This window comes from Tyto alba, unplaced genomic scaffold, assembly GCF_018691265.1.
Source record: "Tyto alba isolate M040663 unplaced genomic scaffold, T.alba_DEE_v4.0 Super-Scaffold_22, whole genome shotgun sequence".
In the NCBI taxonomy this organism is placed as follows: domain Eukaryota; kingdom Metazoa; phylum Chordata; class Aves; order Strigiformes; family Tytonidae; genus Tyto; species Tyto alba.
The window spans coordinates 28,985,154-29,009,625 of record NW_024881296.1 but is presented as its reverse complement, the minus strand read 5'-3'; the positions used below and the strand labels follow the sequence as shown (position 1 = coordinate 29,009,625).

The following is a 24,472-nucleotide window of genomic DNA, read 5'->3' as shown; positions in this document are numbered from 1 at the left end:
AGCAGATCAACAGAGCAATATGACAACAGTATCAATACCACTGTAACATTCCACAAGCAGGAGGTAATGAAGACAAGCCTTCAAACCTCCACCTCAGTTTTTCTATCAATTCTAAAAGTACTGACTAGTGCACCAGCACTTAACTAGGATTATCACCTTCTTCCATCATCAGCTAGATGTCTCTGGCACACTGGGGATAGGAGAATTTTTATTAAATTCTTCTTACTGTTAAATTCTTAAAATCTATTGTTCTTTATTTATTGTGCCATAACTTGCTTCCTGATGCTGAGAGTTATTACCTTAGGTTATGGTGACCACTAATCCCAGGCACTCTATCTCTCTATAAAATATTAACAGAGTCTTCCTCTTGTTTCAGTCTCTTGTTCCACCCTGGAACTACTTGGCAGAAAAGTGAGTGAGTTGACAAGGTTTTGGTTTTGCTTTAGACCTTAGCCACTAACACTTCACAAATAAAAATTAAAACTGGACCTCTGTGACAAGCTTGGAAAGTTACAAGTATTTTTTTCACAAGTCCCAGGTTCAGGATGCTATCACAATTCACTCCTCTCAAATAATTTGAACATCTTAATTTATAAATCATGAACCTCCATGTCTAAATCAAGTTTTTGTATTGGAAGGATCTATGCAGAAATTAGAACCACCCCCAATATCAGCTTCTGCCATACACTTTCTTTAGCATTCATGGTATTTCCCAAAGCTTTAGACCCAGCTTCTGCCTACCCAACGATAAGAATAGTGGTTTAGTCCTGTCAGCATATTTGATTCATGAAAATATACTTCCTTGGACTGAGTTTCAGGAGCTGTGAAGCTTATACTATTCGGTTCCCATCTCCTACATTTCTGGTCTTGTCTAGAAACCTCTGGACACACTTTCAAAAACTCCTCTACCTGATCAATAATGAAACCAAAAAACTGGATCACTACCTGAGTTTCCCTTCTCCATTTTCTCTCCAAGATTTCTTGCTTGAACTGGGAGAAGAGAGCTCTCATTTACTCCACTTGCAGAGTACCTGTCTGTGAGCTGCAGGAAGAATATTTCAGTGTTCTTCCTTACTGATACCATAAGATTTCTGTAGGATTCCATGCCTGTTCCTCCTGCCACATAATTTCTCCTCTTCAGAACTCAGGCTGTATCCCTACCTATATGATGTCCAATCATTTTCCTACCTCTCCTCAGTGAAGGTGACCTTTACAGTGGTTATCTTCTTATCTCGGAAGGTTTGGGAGGTTCAGGTCTATTTGGCAGATTCTATACATGCCACATCTTGTAGGAATGAGGTTATTCTCCTGTATCGTCCCCTTTTCCTCCTTAAAATAGTGTCAAAATTTCATCTCATTGTGGATTTCAGCTTGACACTACCCTCATGTTTATAGGCTGGATCGGCAAACATACACTGCATGTCAGGTCAGTCTTCCCTTTTTAAAAGAAAAAGCATTCAGAGAAACATCTTGGATTTGCCTCCAACTGAAAGCTATAAGATATTAATAGAAAGTGTCTTCCTGGCTAACTCTGCGTGAAGTCTGCTCTTACGCTTGACTGGTGAAACACCAGAGCTTAAACAGTGACCTTGCTTGTGTGTTGTCCTCAACTCTGGGATGTTCAAAGCTGCTGCCTGGAGTGCTGGTCACACCTTCATCAGCTTTCACGCCACTGCTGAAGTCTCCAGACACTATGCCACCTTTGAAGAGCAAACCTTCAGTCTTTATTCAGCCTGAGATGACAAGCACTTCCTTCCATTAAGTAGCAATTCATGGAGAACACTGGCTGCATTCTCCAACAGTGAAAATAGTGAAAATTATACCTATAAAGTTAGAATTCAAAAGAGGATCATCCTCGTCTTTTTAGCAATGTGTTGTCAACAAGCACATTCACAATCTATTAACTTACCCCCTCTCTCACCAATCCATACTATTTTCTGAAACTACTAGAGTTCAAAGAAAGCAAGAGGTAGGGACAAAGACTGGTGCACAGCATTATCTGCAAAGTAACTGCATCTTTCTCAATGGATACAGTGATTTGTGTGTGTGTGTGTTTGTGAGCAACTATTACAAGAATATGCTTATAAAGAACATGCTGCAAAGGTCAACAGCTGTGGGCAAGTAACCTTTTTCTTCTATTGTATTTTCAGTAACAGTAAGACATTGTCATGATACAATATTTCTGATCCTTGCAGATACAACTTTTCTTCATTGCATACAAGCGAAGAATACTGAAGTTTCTATTTTCAATAATTTATATTTCCCCAAATTAAAAATAAATCAACAAGGAAGCATCTATTTAAGCACAGGCCTATAACTGAAATTATATCTTTTGTTACTCAAAATAAAGATTTTTATTAATTTTTTAAGTGCTCTATACATCAGTGTTTCCTTTATGCTAAAAGTATTATTCTTAACGCTTTTCTTATTAAAACAAAAGTCAGTTTTGAAAATAGAAAATCTGTGTATCTTTTAATTTTTAAGAATTTATATTTTCTAGGAACAAGATTTTTTTTCACACTTGCAAACTTTTCAGAGATGTTTTATCTTTATTTATACTCTTTATGCTTTCCTCTCACATCATGTTCTTTCTATCACAGTCATATCTATTCCTTTGTTATGGACAGTTCATTCTAACTATAAATATAAAAAAGTAGCATAGATTTCTTTGCAGATTTCAGCAGTTACACAAAAGTTTTTATGAACAGTCCCCCATCTTTAAAAACTGTGAGGTTTATAGCCAGTAAAAATAATTAGTATTCAAGCAGCCTTTATGTTTTTTCAGGGTAGAAACAGGATATATATGATGGGTGAGATGATTAACGCTATAACCTAAGAACAGATAAGGAGGAAGTGAGCTGGGTAAATAAAATCCTTTCCGGAGTTTGCATCAACTTTTATAGTCACTATTCATAGAAAGTCAAACTAAATTCATACTGGTGCAATTCTGTTGATTCAGGGGTGCTAAATCCAGTGTGAATTTAGTCTCTATTTTGTGTCATATTAGCTACCATCAACAGCTGGCATCATCTGAAACTCTCAAAGGAGTCATAAATCCTTCTCCTTTGAAGTACTTGGCAATGCAGGAAGGCTTCACCCTCTTGGCCCTTGCTGGAGCGCTCAGTGTAATTCTACACTGATTTCTACCTTGAAATTTGGCTACGAGGTACTACTCTCCCACCAGCTAAAATCACTTTGGATTTAATGAGTCTTTGCCAATGAAAATGGTGCAGTGAATTTAAGCAACAGGAGACAGTCATCTCCTGGAGAGTCACCTAGCCACACTTACTGCCTTTAAAGCACAGAAGTCATATCATAACAGCATGTGTAACAAGCAATAACAGAGAAGGCTGCCTAGCGCGAGTGCTAATGAAATGAGGGAGGAGAGTTCACACCTTCTGGACTGCATATTTTCAAATTGGATTTGAACCAGTCTCGTGTTCCTGTGATGACAGCATTTTGCAAATGCTCTAATGACAGCACCAGGCTAGCTTATTCTGAGACTTGTTGAGCCAAATGGCCTAAATGGGAGATACACAGAGGTTGTAACTACATGTCTGCCTGCTTAGACTCTCAGGATTCAAAAGCCAGAGACCAGCTTTCTGCAATACAGCTCTTTTAATACATTTGAGCCAACATAGAGAAGGTAAAATGGAGCTTTAAACTGTAGGATATTTTTGTTTTCTGGAGGGAGTGGTTAAGGCAACTGAATTTTTGTCTCCCAGCTCTCACTGTTCCCCAGGGAGGAGCAGGGTTTGCCTCTGCTTAATAGGCGTAGATTTTTCTTGCTGGCCTCTTTCAAAGCTGTCAGACAGAAGTGTGTGGTCAGTGGACCATGATGCCCCTCTAAGACTTCCTCCCAGCTGTCTTTAACAGTAGTAATATTGTGCCCTGCTTAAACAGCCACCATTCATGCTAGATGCTCTGGCTTTCCCCAATTGCTGTGAGCCCACAGTGAATTCCTTTGCACATGTGCATAAATATCACTATAGTAGTCACCAGTAAAGGTTGCAACAATTCAGATAGATATTATTTCCCTTTATAGTGCTGTTTTCACACACATTTCCTAAGGAGCTTCCTTGAGAGCTAAAACTGTCCAGAATCAGCACTGATCAGAAAATCCATGCCACTCTGTGTGTACAAATGCTGTAGCTATGCCAGGACATAAAAGGCAGTAGATAACAGCAGCAACTTGTAAGCTATCTGTAAATAGTAGCCTTATACAAGGGCCCTCAATACAGTTTGTACCAAGAAAAAACATAATTAATTGCAAGGCTGAGCTATCTAAATGTCTGCACCCACGGTGCAGAATCTGTCAGAGGAGTGAACAAAAACATAGGAATCCAGAGCTCGGTCGCCTGTTTTGTCTCCACCTCAGTGCCTGGCTCGCCTTCCTATTTTTCATGTACCATACAGTGCTCTACAAACATTACTTTGCAAACATTATGTAGGTGGGCCTCACAACATCTCTGTGAGGTAATTAAACACACAAACCTCACACTGCAAACAGGGAAAGGGAGGTTCAGAACATGGCTTTCTTGCCAGGCTTACAGGGAGAAGCAGTTTTACAGTATTTCAGAGTTCCAGGCATTGTTTTTTCGTTCTTTATTTTAGCAGTTGTGAGGTCTGTCCTAATGCATAGGGTTTGATTTGATTCAGAGCAGTATAATCTTTAGGTGGGCTTGGTCCCACTCAGTTTGTCACTGTGGGCTGTTTTTAATCTGCAGAGGGAAACAGACACTTGTAGGGTCCTCCATTTCATCCTTAAATGGAACCCTGAATTATGCACTACAAACAAACTGCCGCTGACTCTAGTAGAGTGAAACTGCAGTAACTACACAGCTGCAGACACCTACAGCCGGTGACATAAACCCTACTCTTTGGCTCTGCCCATACAAAGTAGAGCTAGAAGAAGTCCTGGGATTTGTCAAATATATCATTCAATTGTTAACAATAACTGAGTGCAGTTTTGTCCAGGGCTGACTAGCACTTTTCCCATGAATTCATGGTACAGTTTAAGAAGTTCATGCTGACCAGGGACCCAGTAGCATTTTGGTTGCAGCCACTATTTTGAAGACTAACGGAATTTAATATGATGGATGTGAAGTTTTCTGTGCCGGCTGACCTTAAAGAACAGTCCCTGATATCTTTAATTTGCTAGTATAGGTGAAGCTTTTATGTCCAAACTGGAACTCTCAGAAAATAATTATGTTTTACTAAAATCTGTACGAAGAATGTTTTCCAGATAACACTTTGTCTCTGCTAAAAGCACCGATCAGCTTCTAGAAACTGATATAAAAAGACTATATAGCAAAGTATTAGTTATTTGTGATTCTGAGAGATTTGAAAGTACTTTTCACAAAAGCATGAATTCCGGTGTCAGGCCCTTATACTTATTCTCAATTCTCTCCAAAGACTACTCTGATCCTCTCTTCACATCTGCTGTGTTGCAGAGCTGAAGGATAGTTGCACATTATGAACTGAAGAACTGAGCATGAAGCTTGTTTGTGTGTTCATGTGTAAATTTGCACTTGTTCCTGTACATCCTGTATGCCGGTCAGAATGTTTTCATTTCATTTTGAATGAGGTGTAATAAGGTTTGAAAATATGTTAACCTTTTCAGATTTGGAAGAAGGTCAACATATCTGGTAATTTAAGTGTTCTTGAAGCACAGTCCAGATTGGATGTGGACTTGGTCAATGAGAAGTGTTTCTTTGAAGGTTTGCTGATGCTCTCTCTTCTGTGGGAGTAAAGCTGCTTTGTTGTGATGTTGCATGGGATAAAGAGTGTTTCTGGCAGACTTTGAAAGTATTCATGTTTTGGTATGAAGGCTACTGGTGTTCTTTGTTAGTTTTGTCTTCAGGAGGTGAGGTAAGATAGTTCATATATTTTTGCTGAGTGACACATATTTGCCCCCCCAGATGTCAGATTAAGATACAGGTTGCCAGGGTTCAAAATTATAGTTAGACAAAATTTTCAAAGATGATTAGAAAAAGCTTTAGAGATGTACTTTCATGACTACTGCACTGTGCCTAGTCTAGCTACAGAGGGCTGACAACTTTTTAATAAGTGTTCTTTATAAAAGAAGCCTTGAGTTTTCACTGTGTCCTATGTTTTTGGTAAAGATTGATGGAGAAACTCCTAACAGCATACTTTCCCCATTATCTCTTCTTATAGGTTCTTAAGCAGTCCTTGCACACTTCTGACTTTCCCTTTAAAAACACCATATTAATCCTTTATGTAGCTGGCTGATGGGTGGAGACACTCATGTCCTGGACACTTGTGGTGAAGGTCAACAGAGTAGACAAGGTTGTGGTATTTTGTGTTTGTTTTGTGAAAATGTTCAGGAACAAAATTGAAAAATATTTATTTTATGTATTGTTTCAAGTATTATGCAAAACCAATAAAAGTAAGTTCAAAGAAAACATCAGCATTTCTGATTTTAAATATCAAAGGACAGGAAATTCTCCATCCTTGATTTCCCATTGGGATTATAGCAATTTACTGTTTTGAAATTCCCTGCTTTAGTGTGATACAACGTGTAAAGGATAAGCAGGATGACATTGAATTTCAGTTTTGTTTGGTTCCAGTCAGATCTTTCATAGTTATCACACCATTGTAAGGTGACATCCGTAAGCTTCCAAAGATATCACAGCTTAAACACTTTTTGATACTGGATTAACATCCTTCCCATAAGAAAGACACATTTTTAATATTTTTCCAGGCTTCTGTGTTATTACAATAGGCTTTTTTATTCCCTTCTATATAGTCTTCAGATAAAAATAAATGTGCAATCAAGCAGTGTTGAATCTCCATGTTGAGATGGGAGGTGAATTTAGGACAGAACTTTCTCTCATAAAACAATATAACTGTGGGAAAATCAACATACTTCAAAATGCTAAACAGGCTGGCCCATGACATATTTAAAGATGCTGTTGTTAGTGAGCACCACCAGAGCAGTTCAGTAGTAGCTAAACAGTTAATGATAAAGTAAAGGTGAATAGGCAGCCTTGAATGAAGGGTTACGTCATCCCAGTAATGTCCAGAATGCCACTGATGTGTGATGGCTTTGATTTTTGGTGGACATTCAGTGATGAACAAGACCTGTTCTTTCACTTGTATGTGGTTAAAACAACAGAACACAGTAGTTTTATTCAATGATTTAAGAGTGGTTTAGGAGTTAGGTGTAGAGAGGAAAGCTGCTTTTCTGCTCTTCAGAAAGGCAGGGTTGAGTTGTGCTTGGGACCTGGGTCGATGGCTGCCACCTGATTTATCTGCACATGGGGGATACGGAGTGCTATTCACATCAGTCCCTGGAGCAATTACTGTCTGTGGAAGCTGGAATGTCTAAGCAACACTAGCCAAGTGTCAGTAGACCTCCTAGTTCAGCTGGAGCATGATTTCCAGTGGCCAAAGAAGTCTGTCTGCCATTTGTAGATTGTCAATGGCTGGAGCTACTCAAAGAGCCAACCTCTTATGTTACAGGAATTAGATTTCTGGCAAAGTCGTTTTTTTGTGGGTTGGTTTTTTTTTTTTCATTTATAGAGTCTAATACTACAATGGATGTTTCCCAATGTACTGAGGAAGGAGGCCCCAGTCAGTTGTGAAATACCACACTGAACACAAGAAAAACATTGAAAATCCCACACAATAATTTTGTTATCCTCCTCTTGGATTACTGTATGTCCAGATGGGAAGATTAGTCTTAGAGATTTTATAACTTAAGAAGTTTTTGTTTGGTGATTGTTTTCAGTATTAGAATCATTTTGGTTTCAGTTTTATGATTTTTTACCAAGTCTGACTATTCTGAAATAGACATTTCATTAAAATAAACCCTTCTATGTTTCTCCTTGAAGGGAAGTCTTGAAAAGGCAGTTTTCATCTCTATCCTCATTCACATTTTTGTACAAATACGAATTAGCTTCATGTATGATGAATGTGTCGACACTAAACACAGACCAGACCATCTTATTTGAAGAGCTGGCCACGCTCTCCCTCTCATTTAAATGTGTCCTCACAGTTCTGTTGCTGCCAATGTGTGATGCCCACTGATACTCCAGGGATTCATCCAGTGGCTTCCAGATGGGGAGGGAGAAATGTGGGTGGTGGTGATCAGCTTTAGCTAAAGAATCACTGTTGTACCAGCCAGGGTCTTAAATCCCTCTGCAGATCAGAAATGAACAGAGCCTCTCATATGCTCACCAAAGCGTTACCTGTATGTGCCTGATTTACTTCTGTAGAGGTCCATAAGGAAAATCCAAATGGTCAAGAAGCACAGGGCTGATTTAATAATTGCGCTCTTAAGTCACCAGGATGTCTTTCAGAAATAAAACCTTTACAGTGTTTCTGATCTAATGTGACACTTGTTTTCAAAACATCTCCCCTCAAAGCTTATATTTCTGGCCTAAGTTGCTCATTTGACTTTATGAGGTGAGAGTGCTCATCAGTATCCACTATTAGATCCTGTATTTACTCATCCATTCCTCGACAAGATAAATATAGTCATACTGTTAATGTAAGAAATAGTACACAGAATTAGAGGCAACTGGAATGTTACTCCCCGCTCTTTCAGTGGGTTGGCGACCTTTAGCAGGTTTGTGCAATAAAGTCCTTTCCCCCATTTCCCATATGTACAGTATCTAACTGTAAAACTTAATCTGCCTCAAGGGTAATGTAACAACATAAAAATGGAGAGGACTAAAAAAAAAAAAAATCACCACAGAGACATCAAATATTTTCCATGTGCAGAGACCTGGTACAAACTTATCACTTTGTTTGTATCAGTCTCAGCATAAGATCTGCTGCAGTCACTTTAGTCAGTACGTTAGCACTGCATTGCCAGCCTTCAAATAATAGAAATGCATTTGCAACCATAATACAGATGTGTCTGAGCGACAAGAGTTTAGATCCAAATGCAAATTTTATCTGTTTTCATATAAACAGGAGGTACTTCAAAACCTCTTTTAATTGGAACCCAGCACAGTTCCACTGAAAAACTTGTTTGCACTGAACAACATTTTCATCTGGGTTATTAGTTAGGATCATGTGGCATAAAATGAACAGAACCTTTCAGTTTTAAAATAAAGTCAGCCACGATAATTAGATATAATTTCACTATTTATGTATTACGTAAATTCTGCTTCAAAAGAATTTTTGTAAATGCTAGGAATATAAGTTTAAATAAAATTTCAAATTGCTACTGTAAAAAACATCATTGTTCTTTCTTGTAAAATGATACAGATGTACCACTTGTAATATGTGCAATTTTATCAGAGTCACTGATGGCTCGGGTATGTTGCAATATATGGGAAACCATGACTCATTTGTGAAGAATCACAAGTGCCATATGTAAATACTACAGACAGCATAATAATGTATTAATGTTTTTAAAAGAGAATTTGTAATAAGAGGTTCTTCAAGATTCTAAGGAGAGTGCTTCTTCTCCTTTCTCTTGTTCACTGGACTGCACAACTTCTAAATATATCACTGACTACCACAAAGTATAATTCACTCAGCAATCTTTACCCCCCAAAAATGATAACTGTATTTTTACACTTCATTAGAAGCATTTTATATTATATACAAAGGTATATAACAAAATAAAATAGGAAAACTGGAAACATTATTTTCCCTACTACTTCATAATTTCTTTAAAGCTAAAAGGATAAATAACAGGATTAACCCATAGCTTCAGAAAAGGTGTTCTTATTACTATGAATAAAATGGCATATTTTCCCTTAGGTGTTTCTGAGCCTCACAGCTGTACTGTGCTATTCACCTTGTACTCTTCCCAAGTGGTCAATTAGTCCTAATAACTATGGTCAAAAGAGTATTCAGAACATCTTTATAATTCCTTCACAAAAATGCAATGAATCTAGAGTTGTTAAACAGTCCGTGCTGGTCTCCCTCTATAACCAAACATTCCAGATATCCCACATGTCCTGGTGAGACCATTTTCAATTCCCTTATTTCTACTCATCTGCCAGCCACTTTGCCATTGTGTGGCAACTGAGAGAACATTTCTTCTGTTGTGCAAGTCCAGCCTTTGACATTCAAGATTAACACTGATTTTAAGATCCAAATGTACAGCAGACATTTATGCCTAGAGTCAGTTAAATCCTTCTATCTTTAATTGATGAAGGGTTTGGCATTGAGGATTTCTCTGTAATCAGGTGGGCTAAACCGGTCTCTAGAAATTTCCATTTCTCTTCCTTTACAAACTTAAAAATCTAGAGGTCTGTTCTCTCAAGTGAGATTCAAAAAAGTCCATCATAGCTTTAAATATGATGTAGATGTTTATTGCTTGGTAATTTTATAAAACAGATGTTCTACCAAAACAGAAGCATAATTTGAAGAAATAACTAAAACATTCAGTATCTTAGCAACTGTCTGAATATATACAGAAAGAATGATTTTTCTTGAAGCCTATAATGTAAAAATTGGGAATTCAAGAAAAAATGGAAAAAGAATAGATCTTAGGAGTTGTTTTTCAATTCGATCTTTAACATAAATACATAATAACAGTCACATGTGAATAGCAAAAGACAAAAACAAACACATCCAAAATTTAAATCTTTTTGAAAGAAAATGCTACATTGTGCACCCAGTTTTCCCTTTGGGGGACCAGATGAAGACCAAACTATATATGGCAGATATTAATCCCATTACTTAATATGCCTGCTGTAACAAATTTAGACGTATGGTGATAAGGTTGATAGCAGACACTGAATAGAAATGATGCCATACATATTAGTCAGAATCAAATTGGTTAGCACTAAAAATAAAAGGCATTGTCTGGTTTTGTACAGACAGGTAGAGGATGTATAATAGAAACTTCACCAGTGATATGTTCACCGTGTTGGCTTTGGCAGCCGAGTGGAAGATATGAGCAAAACCAGGCCAAAACAGAATGTAAAATTATTCTCATGACAACAAGAGGTTAACATTTTTTTCTTCGACAGAGGAAGTACAGTTCTGTTTCCCCCCAGAGAAGCAGTATCTAGTTGAATAGAGAGTAACAGGAGATATGGCCTTGACATTTTTGCAAAATACTTGAGGATTGCTACATACAACAGGAGGACATGTCTCTTCAAGAGAATTTACCATCAGAAGGTAGATCCAGATGAAGGGAGGGAACCACATTCAGCCAAATCCTTTTCTAACCTTCATTTAGCTCCCACAAATAGTAGGTGTATTCTCTTCTTAGCAATGACTGGAAGAATAGTAACTATTTCCTTTTTCTTGTTTCTCTTACAAAGAAAGCTGGTTTAGTACAGAAATTCTATGAAATTAATTTCTACCCTACTTTTTACTAAATATTATCTTTCTTATATAATGTGCTTTACTGTATGTCAGTTATTTAAAGTGTATGGTATAAGATCTTTTTTCTTCTGCAAAACTACAGTTCTTCATAGTCAAGTCTAAAATACTTTCATCTTCCTTAGTGATAAAAACCTATTAAGAAAATTAAGTGTGACTTAAGAGGTCTTTTACCCTGTGATATGCTCAGGATCTCATTTGGATTACACATGGAAGTGAACTCTATAATATCATTCCAGACTTGTTTGAGTATCTTTTCACAAAACAGGATTATGTCTGTCACAGGTAGCTATAAAGCTGGGATGGCTTTGTTTTCTCTAGACTGGTGATTGATGGATCAAGAAAACTTTGAGTGCAGACTTAGGGGACATTTTGTTCTCATGGAGTCTTTTTGCTGTTTTTCATTCCAGTTGTTTCTGCAGTCTAAAATAAGCCTCTTTAGAATGAAACGTTTTTACAATTTTTTATGGGGAATCAAGATGCACATCACTTGGGAAGGCCTTGGTCCTGCAAGAGAATAAAGAAACTACTTGGGCAATTCATTCCTTGTGTAAATTCTTAAGATGAGTTTTACCAGAAGTAATGAAACATTTGCAGGAGCTTTGTGCTTTTCACTTACCATTCAAGAATAGGCATAGATGTCTTGGCAAAAAGATTATAACAGGAATCTGTTGAGAAGTGAAAGGAGAGAAAAGAGCAGCATTGTTCAGCAATACACCTGTTTTGAACTAATGTTTTCCAATATTAAAGAAAAATTAAAAAAAAAAAAGAAAAAAATACTCTAAAAGAAAGTGTCTGCTTCTGGGAATTATTTTCAGGGAGAATATTAGTCTTTTTAGCATTGCTCCAAAAGAGTACAACCTTGGAAACTGTAAATAATATGTCCAAAAACCATGGATTTCCTTCTGTCTGAAATATGTTCATAGTGATTATTGCAGTTGCATCTAAATGTTTCCTGACAATAATGGCTTTTGTATGGCTCTAGATATATTATTAATACCACTTTGAAAGCTGTCAAAAAGATATGTTAGTATCAGTGACACTTTCTTTTAATATAGAACATGCTCTTCCCCGATGTCTAATATGACAATTTTTGAAATGCAAATTTTTCCTGTCAAAACAACACTTGCTGTTTTTTAGCTCCATATGTTCTGCATGTAGAAATGTGATGTATGCTGGCTGTACTTGTAGTTCTGAAAGTCATTTTTGCAGTGCTAAGATTAATTAGCTTTTTGGTTTGATTTCCTTTTCTAAACTACACTAACATAACAGTACTTCTAATTAACAGTGAAGACTGTAGAAGCATGTGTTAACAGGCTAAAATACCACTATAGATGCCCATTTTTACAGTATATGTTTGGTAACATGCTGGACAGATGCCCACAAAATTTTGTATCAGGCCATTAGTACAGGACAATTGAAAGCAGTGCTTATATATTAAGATTGCTTACAGTGGCAAAAGAATCTAAAAATAAGTATGAGGCAGGAGAGCTCAAAATATTTGAAAAGGATAATCAGATTCAAATTTGAGAGTAAAGCTGTAAGTAGTTGGTGATAAACTCAGGAGGTACAGTCTGAAGTGAGGATTTCACATTGTGACACATTGAAATCACCTACACAACTAATGAAAACAAGAACAATGCCTGAGACATTCTTTGGTTGTGTCCTCTTTCCACAGCAGTTGGGCTCAGGTTTCATCAGGGCATCGTGTGACAACAGTGTTGCAAAAAGCATTTTTGTTCATACAGATATTTATTTGCAGAGTCCTTCATGGATGACAGACATCAAAAACAAAGTTATCTTAGGAAAGGAGCAAAGAGAGAAAGAGTCAAGAAAAGAGAAAGGGAAAAGCTCGCTTTTAAAGGGATGAACAATTTTTCAGTCATTGTATAGCTAATCACAGAACCCGGCTACCTTCAGATCCGAACACTGTGTGGTGCCCAAGTGAGGAACTATGGAAAAGTGGTTTCCTGCCTTCTGCCTCTGAATGCTCTATTTGCACCTCTGCCAAAGCTGTCTGCTTGACCAGACCTTCCACATGTATGTTTTGAGGTTTGTTTGATGACTTCTAACTCTCTCCTGCCTGGTTTGTTGGTCCAGTGGTAGTTCTGTTACATAAATCCACATCTATATCAGAAGGTGAGTAAAAGCAGCAGACTCATGATTACATTACCTACTTGTTGGTATGCTTTTGGCATGGGTTGTTCTCACCAAACAACATTCCTTAAAAATGAAGTCCTGGAAAGGAGGAAGCAGGACTGCCTTGGTGCATGCCAATGTTTTAGGGAACCAAGAACGCCCAGCTCTTGAGAACCATGTGGCCACCAGCACTTGGTACCGCTCAGAAAGTGGTCAAGGAGACAGTCTTATTAGGCAGGAGGAACCTGGTGCCTGTGTCAGCTTTCTGGCACTCAATCCTCTTGTCCTTCCTGAGACTGTCCTTTTGCATGCAAAGCACACGGTATGCAGTGGGCACACACAAATAAGTAGGTGCCAAAATTCATCCCACGTTGTTCCGAACAGCCCGAGGAAACTCTTCAGGAGATTTGTTCTCACACAGTCCTTTGATTTGTTTCTTGGAAAGAGTGGTGTGTTAGTCGGTACTTCTGAGGCTTTGACCCTTCCTTTGATCCAGTAGATCAGCGGGAAATATGTGAGAAAAACATGTGGTTGAAGTTGAGACCTAAATTTTCACAAATTAATCCTATATTTCCCTCCCTTTAGATACTTCAATAGAAAGTAAAATTTAAAATGGCAGTGACTATAGAAAGCAGCCAGGAGAACAGCCCAGCTCTGAAACTCAGACGAGGAGGAAAGACAATTATGTGGTCCAGAAAATGTTTAAATACAGAGAACTTTGATGTCTCACATCAGAGCAACAATAAATAGAGACAACGAATTTGCCTTTTCCCTAGTATTGATATTTTCCTCCCATCTTCCCTCCCACTTAGCACTGGTTTTGTGGTGGGAGGATCCATTACGTAATCTACAGATGTTTTACATTCTTTAAAATGTAAACTAGAAAAAGAACTGTAATACAGATTCATCCCATAAGGGTAAAAATTTAGTCTGCTCTTTAACATTTCTTGGATGATGGCACCCCCTCAGAACATGCCTACAGTACCTCGCCTGTTAATGCACACTCAACTGTGACTTATTGCTTATTAAACCCCAACATTTTTATTGCTTAGTAATTCTAGATTTGGCTCCCAGCACCCATGTTATAAACACTTTAAAGAAGGGATGCCATACTGAAACTGACAGATTCTCAGGGGGGTCAGGGCTACTGGCGCCTCCCTAATGAAGTCACACACTGTTAAACTTTTTTTTCCTTGACTGAAGAAGAAAACAAAGCAGTTAAACTGCTATATCCATTTTCCAGCAACATTAATCCATTTCAAACCACTCTTAACCATAGTAAATCACAGGTTTGTGAGAAAATGAACTGCCTAAAGGTTCACCTCAGGCTATTTAGCCCACAAACAAGTTGCTGACTACTGGCAACAGTGGTTGGTTGGGAATTATTGCTCAATTTTGTTGTAATTACTTATTTTGCTGTGCCTTCTGTTCAGACCAGCTGAGGGTCTACAGCATGGTAAATTCCGGGATGAAATGCATTGCCAAGGTGCTGCTGGCGACTGACACTGACAGTGTTGAAAGGTTATTTGAGCAACGTGTTTTAACTTCCTGGAGAGAAGAGAAACCTTCTCTTTCACTGGGAAAGCTTGCAAAGGGAGGAACTCTCAAAACAAGTCTGCCCAGACATAGCTATTCTACTCTGCAGAAAATCATCCAGATGTTAATAGAACCTGAATTTTCAGTTTAAGTATGCCTCAATTCTGATACTAAATAGGGAAGCTAGAAACTTTATCCATGAAATACAGTATAGCTGCAATATAATAGTTACAATGTGATAGCAGTAATTTGAAGAGCCGCAAATGTAGCATTCTGGCTGCTAATAGTATTTTAAAGGCAGCTGTCAGTATGCTGTGATTACACTACATTTATAAATGGGTGGGCATACACACAATACATACCACTTCAAGACAAATGCTTTTGCAGTCCAGTTTAGTGGAACATTTAACTTGCCAAAGGTAGGTCTAAATTTTCAGATTTTATCTATACTCATTACAGGAACTGTTAATAAGGCCTGGGGAGGTAACACATAAACAATCACAATTTTTATAGATCTTGGGCAATTTCATTAGCTGAAAGATTCTAAGTGGTATTCACTACCAGTGGGAATGTTTATATATGCAATTCTCGAGTTGTATTCATTATACACATATTTTCATGTAAGAAAGGCTAAGTAAAGTTCTCAAAGAATTCAGAGTTGGCAATCCAAGGTCACATGAATAGGGTGAGCTTTTTGTAGTCATTCACTCCAGAGAAAATTGATCAAATGCGGACCTGTTAAATGTAGAAAAAGATGTGATATAGAAAAAAAGAAGCTTTTGTCTCTAAACAAATAAAAACAATGGTTTCATTTCCTTTGCTAAGGCCAACAAAGGCCATGGGTAAAGTTTCAGCAAAAATCAGAAGTATTTGACATTTAAGTGCTTCTCAAGATTACTTAGAGTGTTGGTAGGGAACTTCCTTGTTTTACATAAATATTGATTTAATTGCTCACAGCTATTATTCCAAGGCTTTCATTTTGGGGGAGGTGCTTGTGAAAAGGCTGCAGGCAGGGCAGATTACATATGTCAGTCTGCTCTGGTAGTTCTGTACTTTCTTTTGTCCCTGTCAGAGAGGAGAGACAGAACTGGAAATACCACAAATGTAACAAGGCATTGGAAATCCTACAGTTCTTACACTCCGATATTTCATCGGCGTTCAGGATGAATCCACCTTAAATCTCCTCCTAAGCACCCTGAAGACAAGAGCATGTGGCCTGGCTCCTTATGAAATATTGCCCTTAATTTTCAGCTATTTATATGAGTGGCCAGTTGTTTTTATAAAAGATTGCCAAGACTTACAAAGTAGTATTGTTTTTCACACTAACAGACTTTGCATCCATAAATCCTTCGACAATTAAAATTACACTTTTACAAACTAGAGGACATTATTCAAGTACTTTTTAAAGGTGATGGAGAGAGGAACATAACAGGAAAATAGAAATATAAATAAAAATGACATTTTTTTGTCTCTGAGATCATCCGTTTTTTCATAGAAGCATAGGAGCTGTTTGTTCTGCCTTAAATTCTTTTAATCAGTTTTATATCTTTTAACTCTGGTTACAAAAGGAATGAGAAATTATATGCAGTATTCTGGGAAAAAAAAAAAAAAAAAAAAAACCAAAAAAACTCTTTTACCAAACAATGTTGTTATGTAGAATCCACATCTTTCTACTATTGGTAAGAGTAAAACATATTAACTTTGAGTTGTTTCAAAGAAAGAAATCATATGGATTCTTAAAAAATATTTGTCATGCAATCCATGTGCAATTAATATATGTCCTCTATTTGGAGGTATAATAATCCCTGTCACCTCCTGCAAAAAAAAAAAATATCCAAACCTTATTGTCATGTTTGGCTGATCATGTACATCCAGTCTCTTGATTATTGCAATGTTGGAAGAAACTTCTGTTTTGAAAACCATACTCAGGACTAACAGAACACAGCACGGTGAAGGAACCTGTAAATATGGTTCCTGTTCCAGTAACTTTTTAACTAAGCTGGCTTTTCAAAACTTGGTTATCTGCAGATCTAAAAGGTCAAAATTGCACACGTTCAAATTTCATGCCAGAAAAACTCTTATTATATTTTTAAAACACTACATACTCTAAAATTATTAAAATTGTTAAATGTTAATTATATGCATTTAATAAGTAGAAATTAACATGCCACTTACTGCACGTCTCATGACAAACACTTTCAGATCTTTACTTGCTGAATTTTGTCATAGGTAAGAATTTAGCCCTATTTATTTCAATTACTTGATTTGCATCTCTCTTCTTAAAATGTGTAATGTTTTAATTTACCATACAGATAGAGGTTGAATAGAATGACTTCAAAAACTTTTTTTTCATAGATAAAGTTTTCTCCACAACATAAAAAAAAAAAAAAAAGAAAAGAAAAAAAAAAAAACTATGGGCATATTCTGTCTGGGGGATATACACCCTGTTTATTGCTACATATCTCAAATCCTCAAATGCAGGTGGTGTGAGCCCAGGCATGCTGGAAATGGAAACCCAACCTATGAATGATCACGTAATACTGGAGAAGTAATATGAGATGCATTACTGCATGCAATACTGCATTAGTACAACCCACTAGAGTAGATTTTCCATCCACTCTCTGCATTAACTTTTTCCTGCCAGTTGTGCTCTCCTTTTCTGCAGTTTTACTTGCACAGTTTTGGCACAGGGGTCCTTGCAGAAGGCTTCCTACTTTCCTGTGTACTCTTCAAAGAATCTTGTGAAGAGGTCACCTTGCCTGAGAGCACCCTCCTCCAGCAGAGTCTTTCACTATGGAGGATGGTGCCTCTGTAATATGGTATTTCCCTTTTCCAACAGGTTGTACTGGGCCATCATAGGCTGGCTTCAAGCTCTCCAATTTACTTATCTTATCAAAAGACCCAAGTTCATGTCACATTTCTTCTGAATACCCTGTCCTTTTGTCCCTATTTTCTAAAAGCAACTCTCTCTTTGTTTTTTCTCTTTGTTTTTTTAAGCTCCACTTCCAGCTGCTCTGCGATTTGGTCTCTTTTCCATGGGGGACTTGTAAGTCCCATTCTAGTTTACTGTGTTTCAGCTTGTGTAACAGACACAACATCACAGTATGCATCTGATCTCAAAAAAAGGAGTTAGGAGTAGATAATTTATTACTTTATTTTCTTATATAAATATAAATATAAGTATTTTCTCACATGCATAATGAATTGCAGGCTGCAATCCTATGTGGAAATACATCGATATTACTGAAAATATTATTAACTGAAATATACTTTCCTCTTCTCCAGAAAGAGAAAAAAAAAACACTACAGTCTACTCCAGAATTCAGTGATTCAAGAGATATAAAGGTATAATGAAGATTTGGAGGGGTGAATTTTACTTGCATTTACCCACTTCCTTGTTAAATCTAACCACTTCCAAACACAGCAGTGTTTTAAGATTTTCAACAAATCGTCTCTCACTTCAGGGGAAGTGAAAACAAGTGGTATTATTTTCAGCAGAGCTGCTTCTATAAACTCACCAGCTCAACATCCAGGACTGCATATAGCAGAGCAAGCCCTACCAGTGCTGTAGTAGTCCTAACCATGAAGCCTAAACTGAAATTTAAAATATCCCCAACTCAGGGATCATTTAGATCCAATAATATGATCTATCATATTCTTAGAGGGTGAAATCTTGGAACTTTAATGAGCTTCAAATATAGGTCAGGACTATGAATCCAACTTCATCATAGATTTCAAGAAATTAAGTTCAGAGGCAGCTCTCCTGTTTGAGTTCATTGCTCTTCCAAACTGGATAATATGTTTGGTCTTTACAGCTCAACATTGATACTCTTATCTCTCTAAAATGGGAACATAAAACCAACATCTTCTTCCAGACCCAACTCCTATGAATATAGATGGTGTTGCTTACAAGCAGCAGCTTCTAGAGGCTGCTTAGCCAGCTTTTAAAAAAGATGTCATATTTCTCTCTTAGTTTCCCCAACAGACATACAAGGTGATCTACACATGTGCAATAGGTCTGCATATGTACAGTAGACATGTCCAGGGTTATTCTTCCTCCTCTCTCTGCTTTCTGACTGGTTGAAATTAAAAAGTAGAAAAACCAGCATCTAATGTTAAATTGCTATTCCTCCTCTCTGATGGATCCACGACTGACTCTGTAGCCAACTTAGAAATTTTCAGGAGACAATGAGCAGCTGCTCTGGGACTAGTTTGGAAATGGATAGGAACTGGAGACACGCTTGGCCTCATCTCTCAGCACCATCCCCGATATACAAGCAAGGGGAACAAACCGAAACCAGAAAGGGAAGTAACCCAGGCCGGGAAAAGGACAGGAGAAGCTTATCCAATCCTGGCAAGAATTCACAGCAGTGATGGCAAAGTCTCAGTTTAATCCTAAATATTAAAATCTGAAGTCATTCCTTACTTCTTGTTCATGGAAAATACTTTCTATCAGCAAAAATGCCCAAACAACTCTATTTTTTGAGTGAGCAAAAATGAGTCCCTGCTGCTTTTCTGTGCCACTTTACACATCCAAGATACAACTAAGGGTTTTTCAGATGCTCTGAGCAGTTTGGTAACAACTTATTTTTCATCCTGTTGATGTTATACCTTGAGATTTTACTGGCATCAGAAATTAAATTGCTGCAGAAGCTTTTTTTCCTGGTATTTCCAGCTGCAGTGGTAATAGTGAAAAATCTCCTCCGATGACTGTTATAACATGATTTTCAGCCAGTTCTGTGGCTTGCAGGGGTTAAGGGAATTCAGATAAGGCTATGAACTTGTATACAGTTATCTTAATCTTACTTGCAAAGTTTTCAAAGTTCATCCATCATCATAATGGGTCCTGTGGGCTGTTAGTGTACTCTGGGGAACATTAGCCATTTTCCCAATTTTATAACACTAGGACTGGTGAGTATTGTTGGATATTGTAAGACATCATTTGCCAGCCTGTAATGTGATGTTTATATAAGTATGTCTGAAAGATGCAGTAAGTATGAGTGACTAAATTAAAATAACAAAAAACAAAAAACAAAGGTTTTCAAAGAGCAAAGTAAATTTGGGGGTAAGACAGGCAGTGAATTTTGATGTGCTTGCCTACATCTGTGTTTGTCTAAGTATACTTATGGTCACAGAGAGGAAGCTGGGAGATTTCTGTGAAAAGATGCCCATATCTTAACATTCTTCCTAGAAGAATAAATATCAAATTTCTGTGTCTCCTGACAGGGATCTGGTATAAGAGCATTCATAAAATTAACTTTGAAATGCTGGGTGTTGTTTTCCTTTTGCAACCTTTCAGTACTATGTGCTCCCACATAGGAAGGTTAATACCAGTGTCTGTTTGCTCTTTTTAGATGTACTGATATATGAAAAGACTCTGTGTGGGAGATGGGCTTTTGTTTGTTTGTTTGTGTTTATTTCGGTGTGAGGGAGGTGAAGGCTATTTTAAAAACAGTGAGTTCCAAATGTGTTGTTCATTTATGAAACTGTTGCTGTGTTTCATCTTCTTTGAAGATCTGGGGTTTTTTACTTACCTGATTCTTTGTAGGTTTTAATATTTGCTGCAAATGTCACTTTTATTAACAAAAAAAAAAAAAAAAAAGAAAAAAAAAAAAAAGAGACTACTAACCACTTTGTCCTACGTAATAGAGAAAACCATAGATGCTGAAAAGGCGAAACTGCGTAAGAAAGGAAGAAGAAGGGAAATGGATAGCCCTCAGTGCTTTTTCCAAATTTGAACCACTGTGCTTATATTCCCATTTGGTCATAGATACCAAAGCTATAAATATGTAGATAAGGAAGTGCAGGCCACTTTTACCTGCAAAATATGAGGCTATCCTTAAGACCCTATCATGAGCTTTGAGTGCAATGATACAACGTTGAATTTTTTTTGTAGCACCTGAAGCAACCACTACTGCAGTGAGTGGGATCTGTACACTGACTGACTTTAACTGGAGCTGAATCGGACCCATGAGCCATAACAGTTATGTTTTTCCTGGCAACTAAACTGACATGCCTGTCTGTATAAAGGACTCAGAAATTATGTCTTATCCTTGAAAACAGTACAACACTTCTGTATTCTGATCCTAATTCTTATGATGTTCCTTCTCTGGGTTTTTACAGGATCAGAACATCAGCCCTGATAATATATCTGTACATGTGAATATTATTTTTCATTAACAAAACATGTTAGCATAGAGACATAAATTATTAGCACCTTACAAAAACAGTTTTACTCACAGGTGTTCTGGAGAGTTCAAATTTTGCGAAATTACAGCTTTCCTTAGTAAATATTTAAGAGTTGTGGGGTCTTTTAGAATAAGATCGTTTTACAGAAATATAAATTGTTGGATCAGTATAGCTGTTTGTTTGGTTTTCAGCTGGATCGTTTCACAGATCCTGTGTATGGTGCAGCTGTGGGACAGCTAAATCAGTATACTGGAGGGGGCTACAATGTCTACTAGGGATAAATGAGGCCTCCTGTATAATTGGGTCTGATGGTAACAAACAGGAACGTGAATCAAGCAGTAGCTTAAGCTGTAGATACAAAGGCAATACGTGTTACCTTTAGTTTTTCTTGGTGAACACCCTGGAATAATGTGTTGACCCATCCTTGCACATTAGCAATGTCCATTCTTCTTCAACCTTTGGCTACTTTAAAATCTTTGATTTTGACATTTTTACAGTGTGTGTTTGAACATCTCTGGTTCCAAAACATAAACAGAGGTATCAGAGAACAAGGAGAGGGATACTATCACAAAGTCTTCAACTAAATATATCCCTTTTATTTTTCAGAGGTGCGGAGAAATCTCATTTGATAGTCCTGACCAGAATGCCAAATGTGTTCGCATGCTAGGTAAGGGTAAGAGTCTTTTCTCCTTTTGATACAAGAAGTGCATGGAAATACGTTTAAGTGGAGATTTCTTCTCAAAAGTATATGATAATGGCTGTGATGAGTCACAATGGCATTTACATAGCTCATCCACATGTAGTTCACATTAATATATTCTTTATGGTGAATTTTCAATTATTGAAACAAAGCATATATATTCCAGTAGTGTTCATCTGCATAGATGAAAACATAGCTGTACCAACACTACAATTGTAAACTCTGATATACTCAAGTCCAGAACTCATATTTGAAAGTGGAAAATCTGTACTTTGAAAGAGAGTATTAATTTCACAAATATATATCACACGCCTCTAGGTCAGACCTTCAGATGAATCAATCAGCAAAATTTCAGTCACTGTGATTTTACAGCTTTGTGCTGGTGTAGCACTTTGCCCAGCATTTGTAAAAATTAATATTAAATAGAAGAGTCTATTCTTTGGAAACAATACAGGAATGTTCTACTATGTTTCATGAATTTCTGTGACAAATTTACTGTATTTGTTTGTTTCATCTACAATGCTTGTACTGAAACATTAACAGCACAGCTAACATCACGAAGAAAGATAAGGAGTAAATGTCTAAAAACCTAAAGATAATGTTTACTCAGAAAAAATGAAATCATGGAACATTTACAGGATTAGTCTTTAAATTCTGAAGACCTTTCACCTGCCAGGGTTGAGATAAATCTTTGCTGTAAATTAGAGCATTGCATCTAATAACATGAAGACTGAAATAGCGACAATTTTAAAAACTGCAACTGGCAATGTCTAGGAACTTAATTCCCATCTGGGTGCATAGCTGTGTTCTGTAATAACAGATTATGTGGTTTGTTGTTTATATTCATTAAATCCTATTGTCACAATAGACTGTAATTGCTGCAGAGGAAATCTGTCATGCTTATAGTGCACAGATCCCAACAGATGAACTGACACAATGGACCATAATGATCTGTTACATCAATGATCCATGGTTAGAGGTTCTTAATGGAACAAGCTGACAGAAAAGATACAGTTGTGATCCTTTATCATGCCAGTTATAATCTACAGCTTAAATACTATTGAGTTTGTAACACTCTAGTTCTAATGAGGCTTTATTCATGCAAATGTTATTATCCATTAGGGGAAAAAGAAGGGGAGGTGGGAGAAGGGAGGACAAAAAAATGACCTGATAGTGAAAGTCTTCTGCAGGCTAGTTCATCATTTGGTTTGGCATTTTTATAACAAGTCAGTTCGAAATTGGGAGTTTGACATCATCCTTAATGCAAATGATTCTTTAGGATCAGTGAGCAGAACAAGATCTTGTTTCCATTACATATATTCTTATCTATGTCTTGTAGTATATACATATGCAAGAATGACAACATATGCTGTTCTCTGTAAGGAAACTGCTAGGAATGTAAAAATGACTCCAAGGGGACATGCCAAAGGCGTGACCATCTCTCAGAAATTACATCTCGTGTATTTAAAAATATTTCACTTGCTATTATTACTCCTCAGTGTCTCTAACAAATTTAGGACTGTAGTGTCATATATGATATAGGATATTACATTTCACCCCGAGGTATCCCAAATCATATACAAAGCTGAGATTATTCTAAGTGCAAGTGGATATCCCACAACTGGCTCTGTAAGAGGTATGGGAAGTAGAAACTATCATTATATGGTTGCTCAGAGGACAACTACTAGAGACAAACTCCGCTTTCTTGATTTATTACAGAAATGTGTGGTTCTGGTGGTGCTATAAAGCCAAAGGGTGTCCATTCTGGTACCTCTCCTTTCATACTGAACTCTGTATGGAAGAGCAGGAGCCAGAAATCATGCAACTCAAAAGGTCTAAGACTGTGTGCTGAATGGGTCATGCAGTGTCCATTTTTAGATTTTACAAGGGAATTGAATTTCCACGAGAATGAAACACAAAGTCTGTCACTGATCAACGCAAAGCTGACATTATGTCTGTGGGTGTAATCAGTAAATAAAGCACGATGTGCCTTCAGAGAGGGACATCTTTCCTGACTGGATGGTCTTTGAAATATGCTGAAACAGTCGTGCTGTCATTTACCGTAACAGTGACACAGTGCTGACAGAAAACTAGAGGGCAAGTCCCAGCAACTGCAAGAGGATATTTATTTTGTAAGAAAAGAAACACAGGAGACTAGAGTACTGACTGTATTTCTTCAGGGATCTTTGATGCAAGACCAGTCCATACTTGAAACTGTACATTATCAAGTAGTACTCTAAAATGGTAACAGCAGGTTTTGTCAGAAAAGGTCTGTATCAGGATTATACTACTGGTTCTGGATTAGCTTCAAATGTAAAGGTTTTTAAGAGTAACACTAGCCTTGCTACTGTGAGTCCACGTTCCTTGAGCTAACATGGATTATGTGGATGAGGTTCTTTTTCAATTAAGGTTGAAGAAGAGAGGTTTACAGTGAAAATCTTATTCTATTCCTATCTTCCTGATAGAAAACAGGAAACAATAGATAAAGAAATGCCTAAACACTTGCAATGGCTATAGTGAAAGTAAGTAACTTTTCAGTGGACTGACTAGATATAGCTCAAACTGAGGTTAAGAGCAAAAGAATCAGTT

The 24,472-nt window shown here is 37.2% G+C and overlaps 1 protein-coding gene across 4 annotated transcripts in view; it reads left to right on the top strand.

The window, feature by feature from the left end:
- PDE7B (phosphodiesterase 7B) overlaps positions 1-24,472 on the top strand; it is a 179,731-nt gene that overhangs the window by 40,444 nt on the left and 114,815 nt on the right. For 3 of the 4 annotated variants that reach the window (XM_032983224.2, XM_032983221.2, XM_032983222.2), the window contains one exon: positions 21,790-21,856. In XM_032983224.2, the coding sequence (XP_032839115.1) occupies positions 21,844-21,856 (13 nt within the window). In that variant the 5' untranslated portion in view covers positions 21,790-21,843. The remainder of the gene's footprint in view (positions 1-21,789; positions 21,857-24,472) is intronic. The other variant, XM_032983223.2, reaches the window with a different exon arrangement.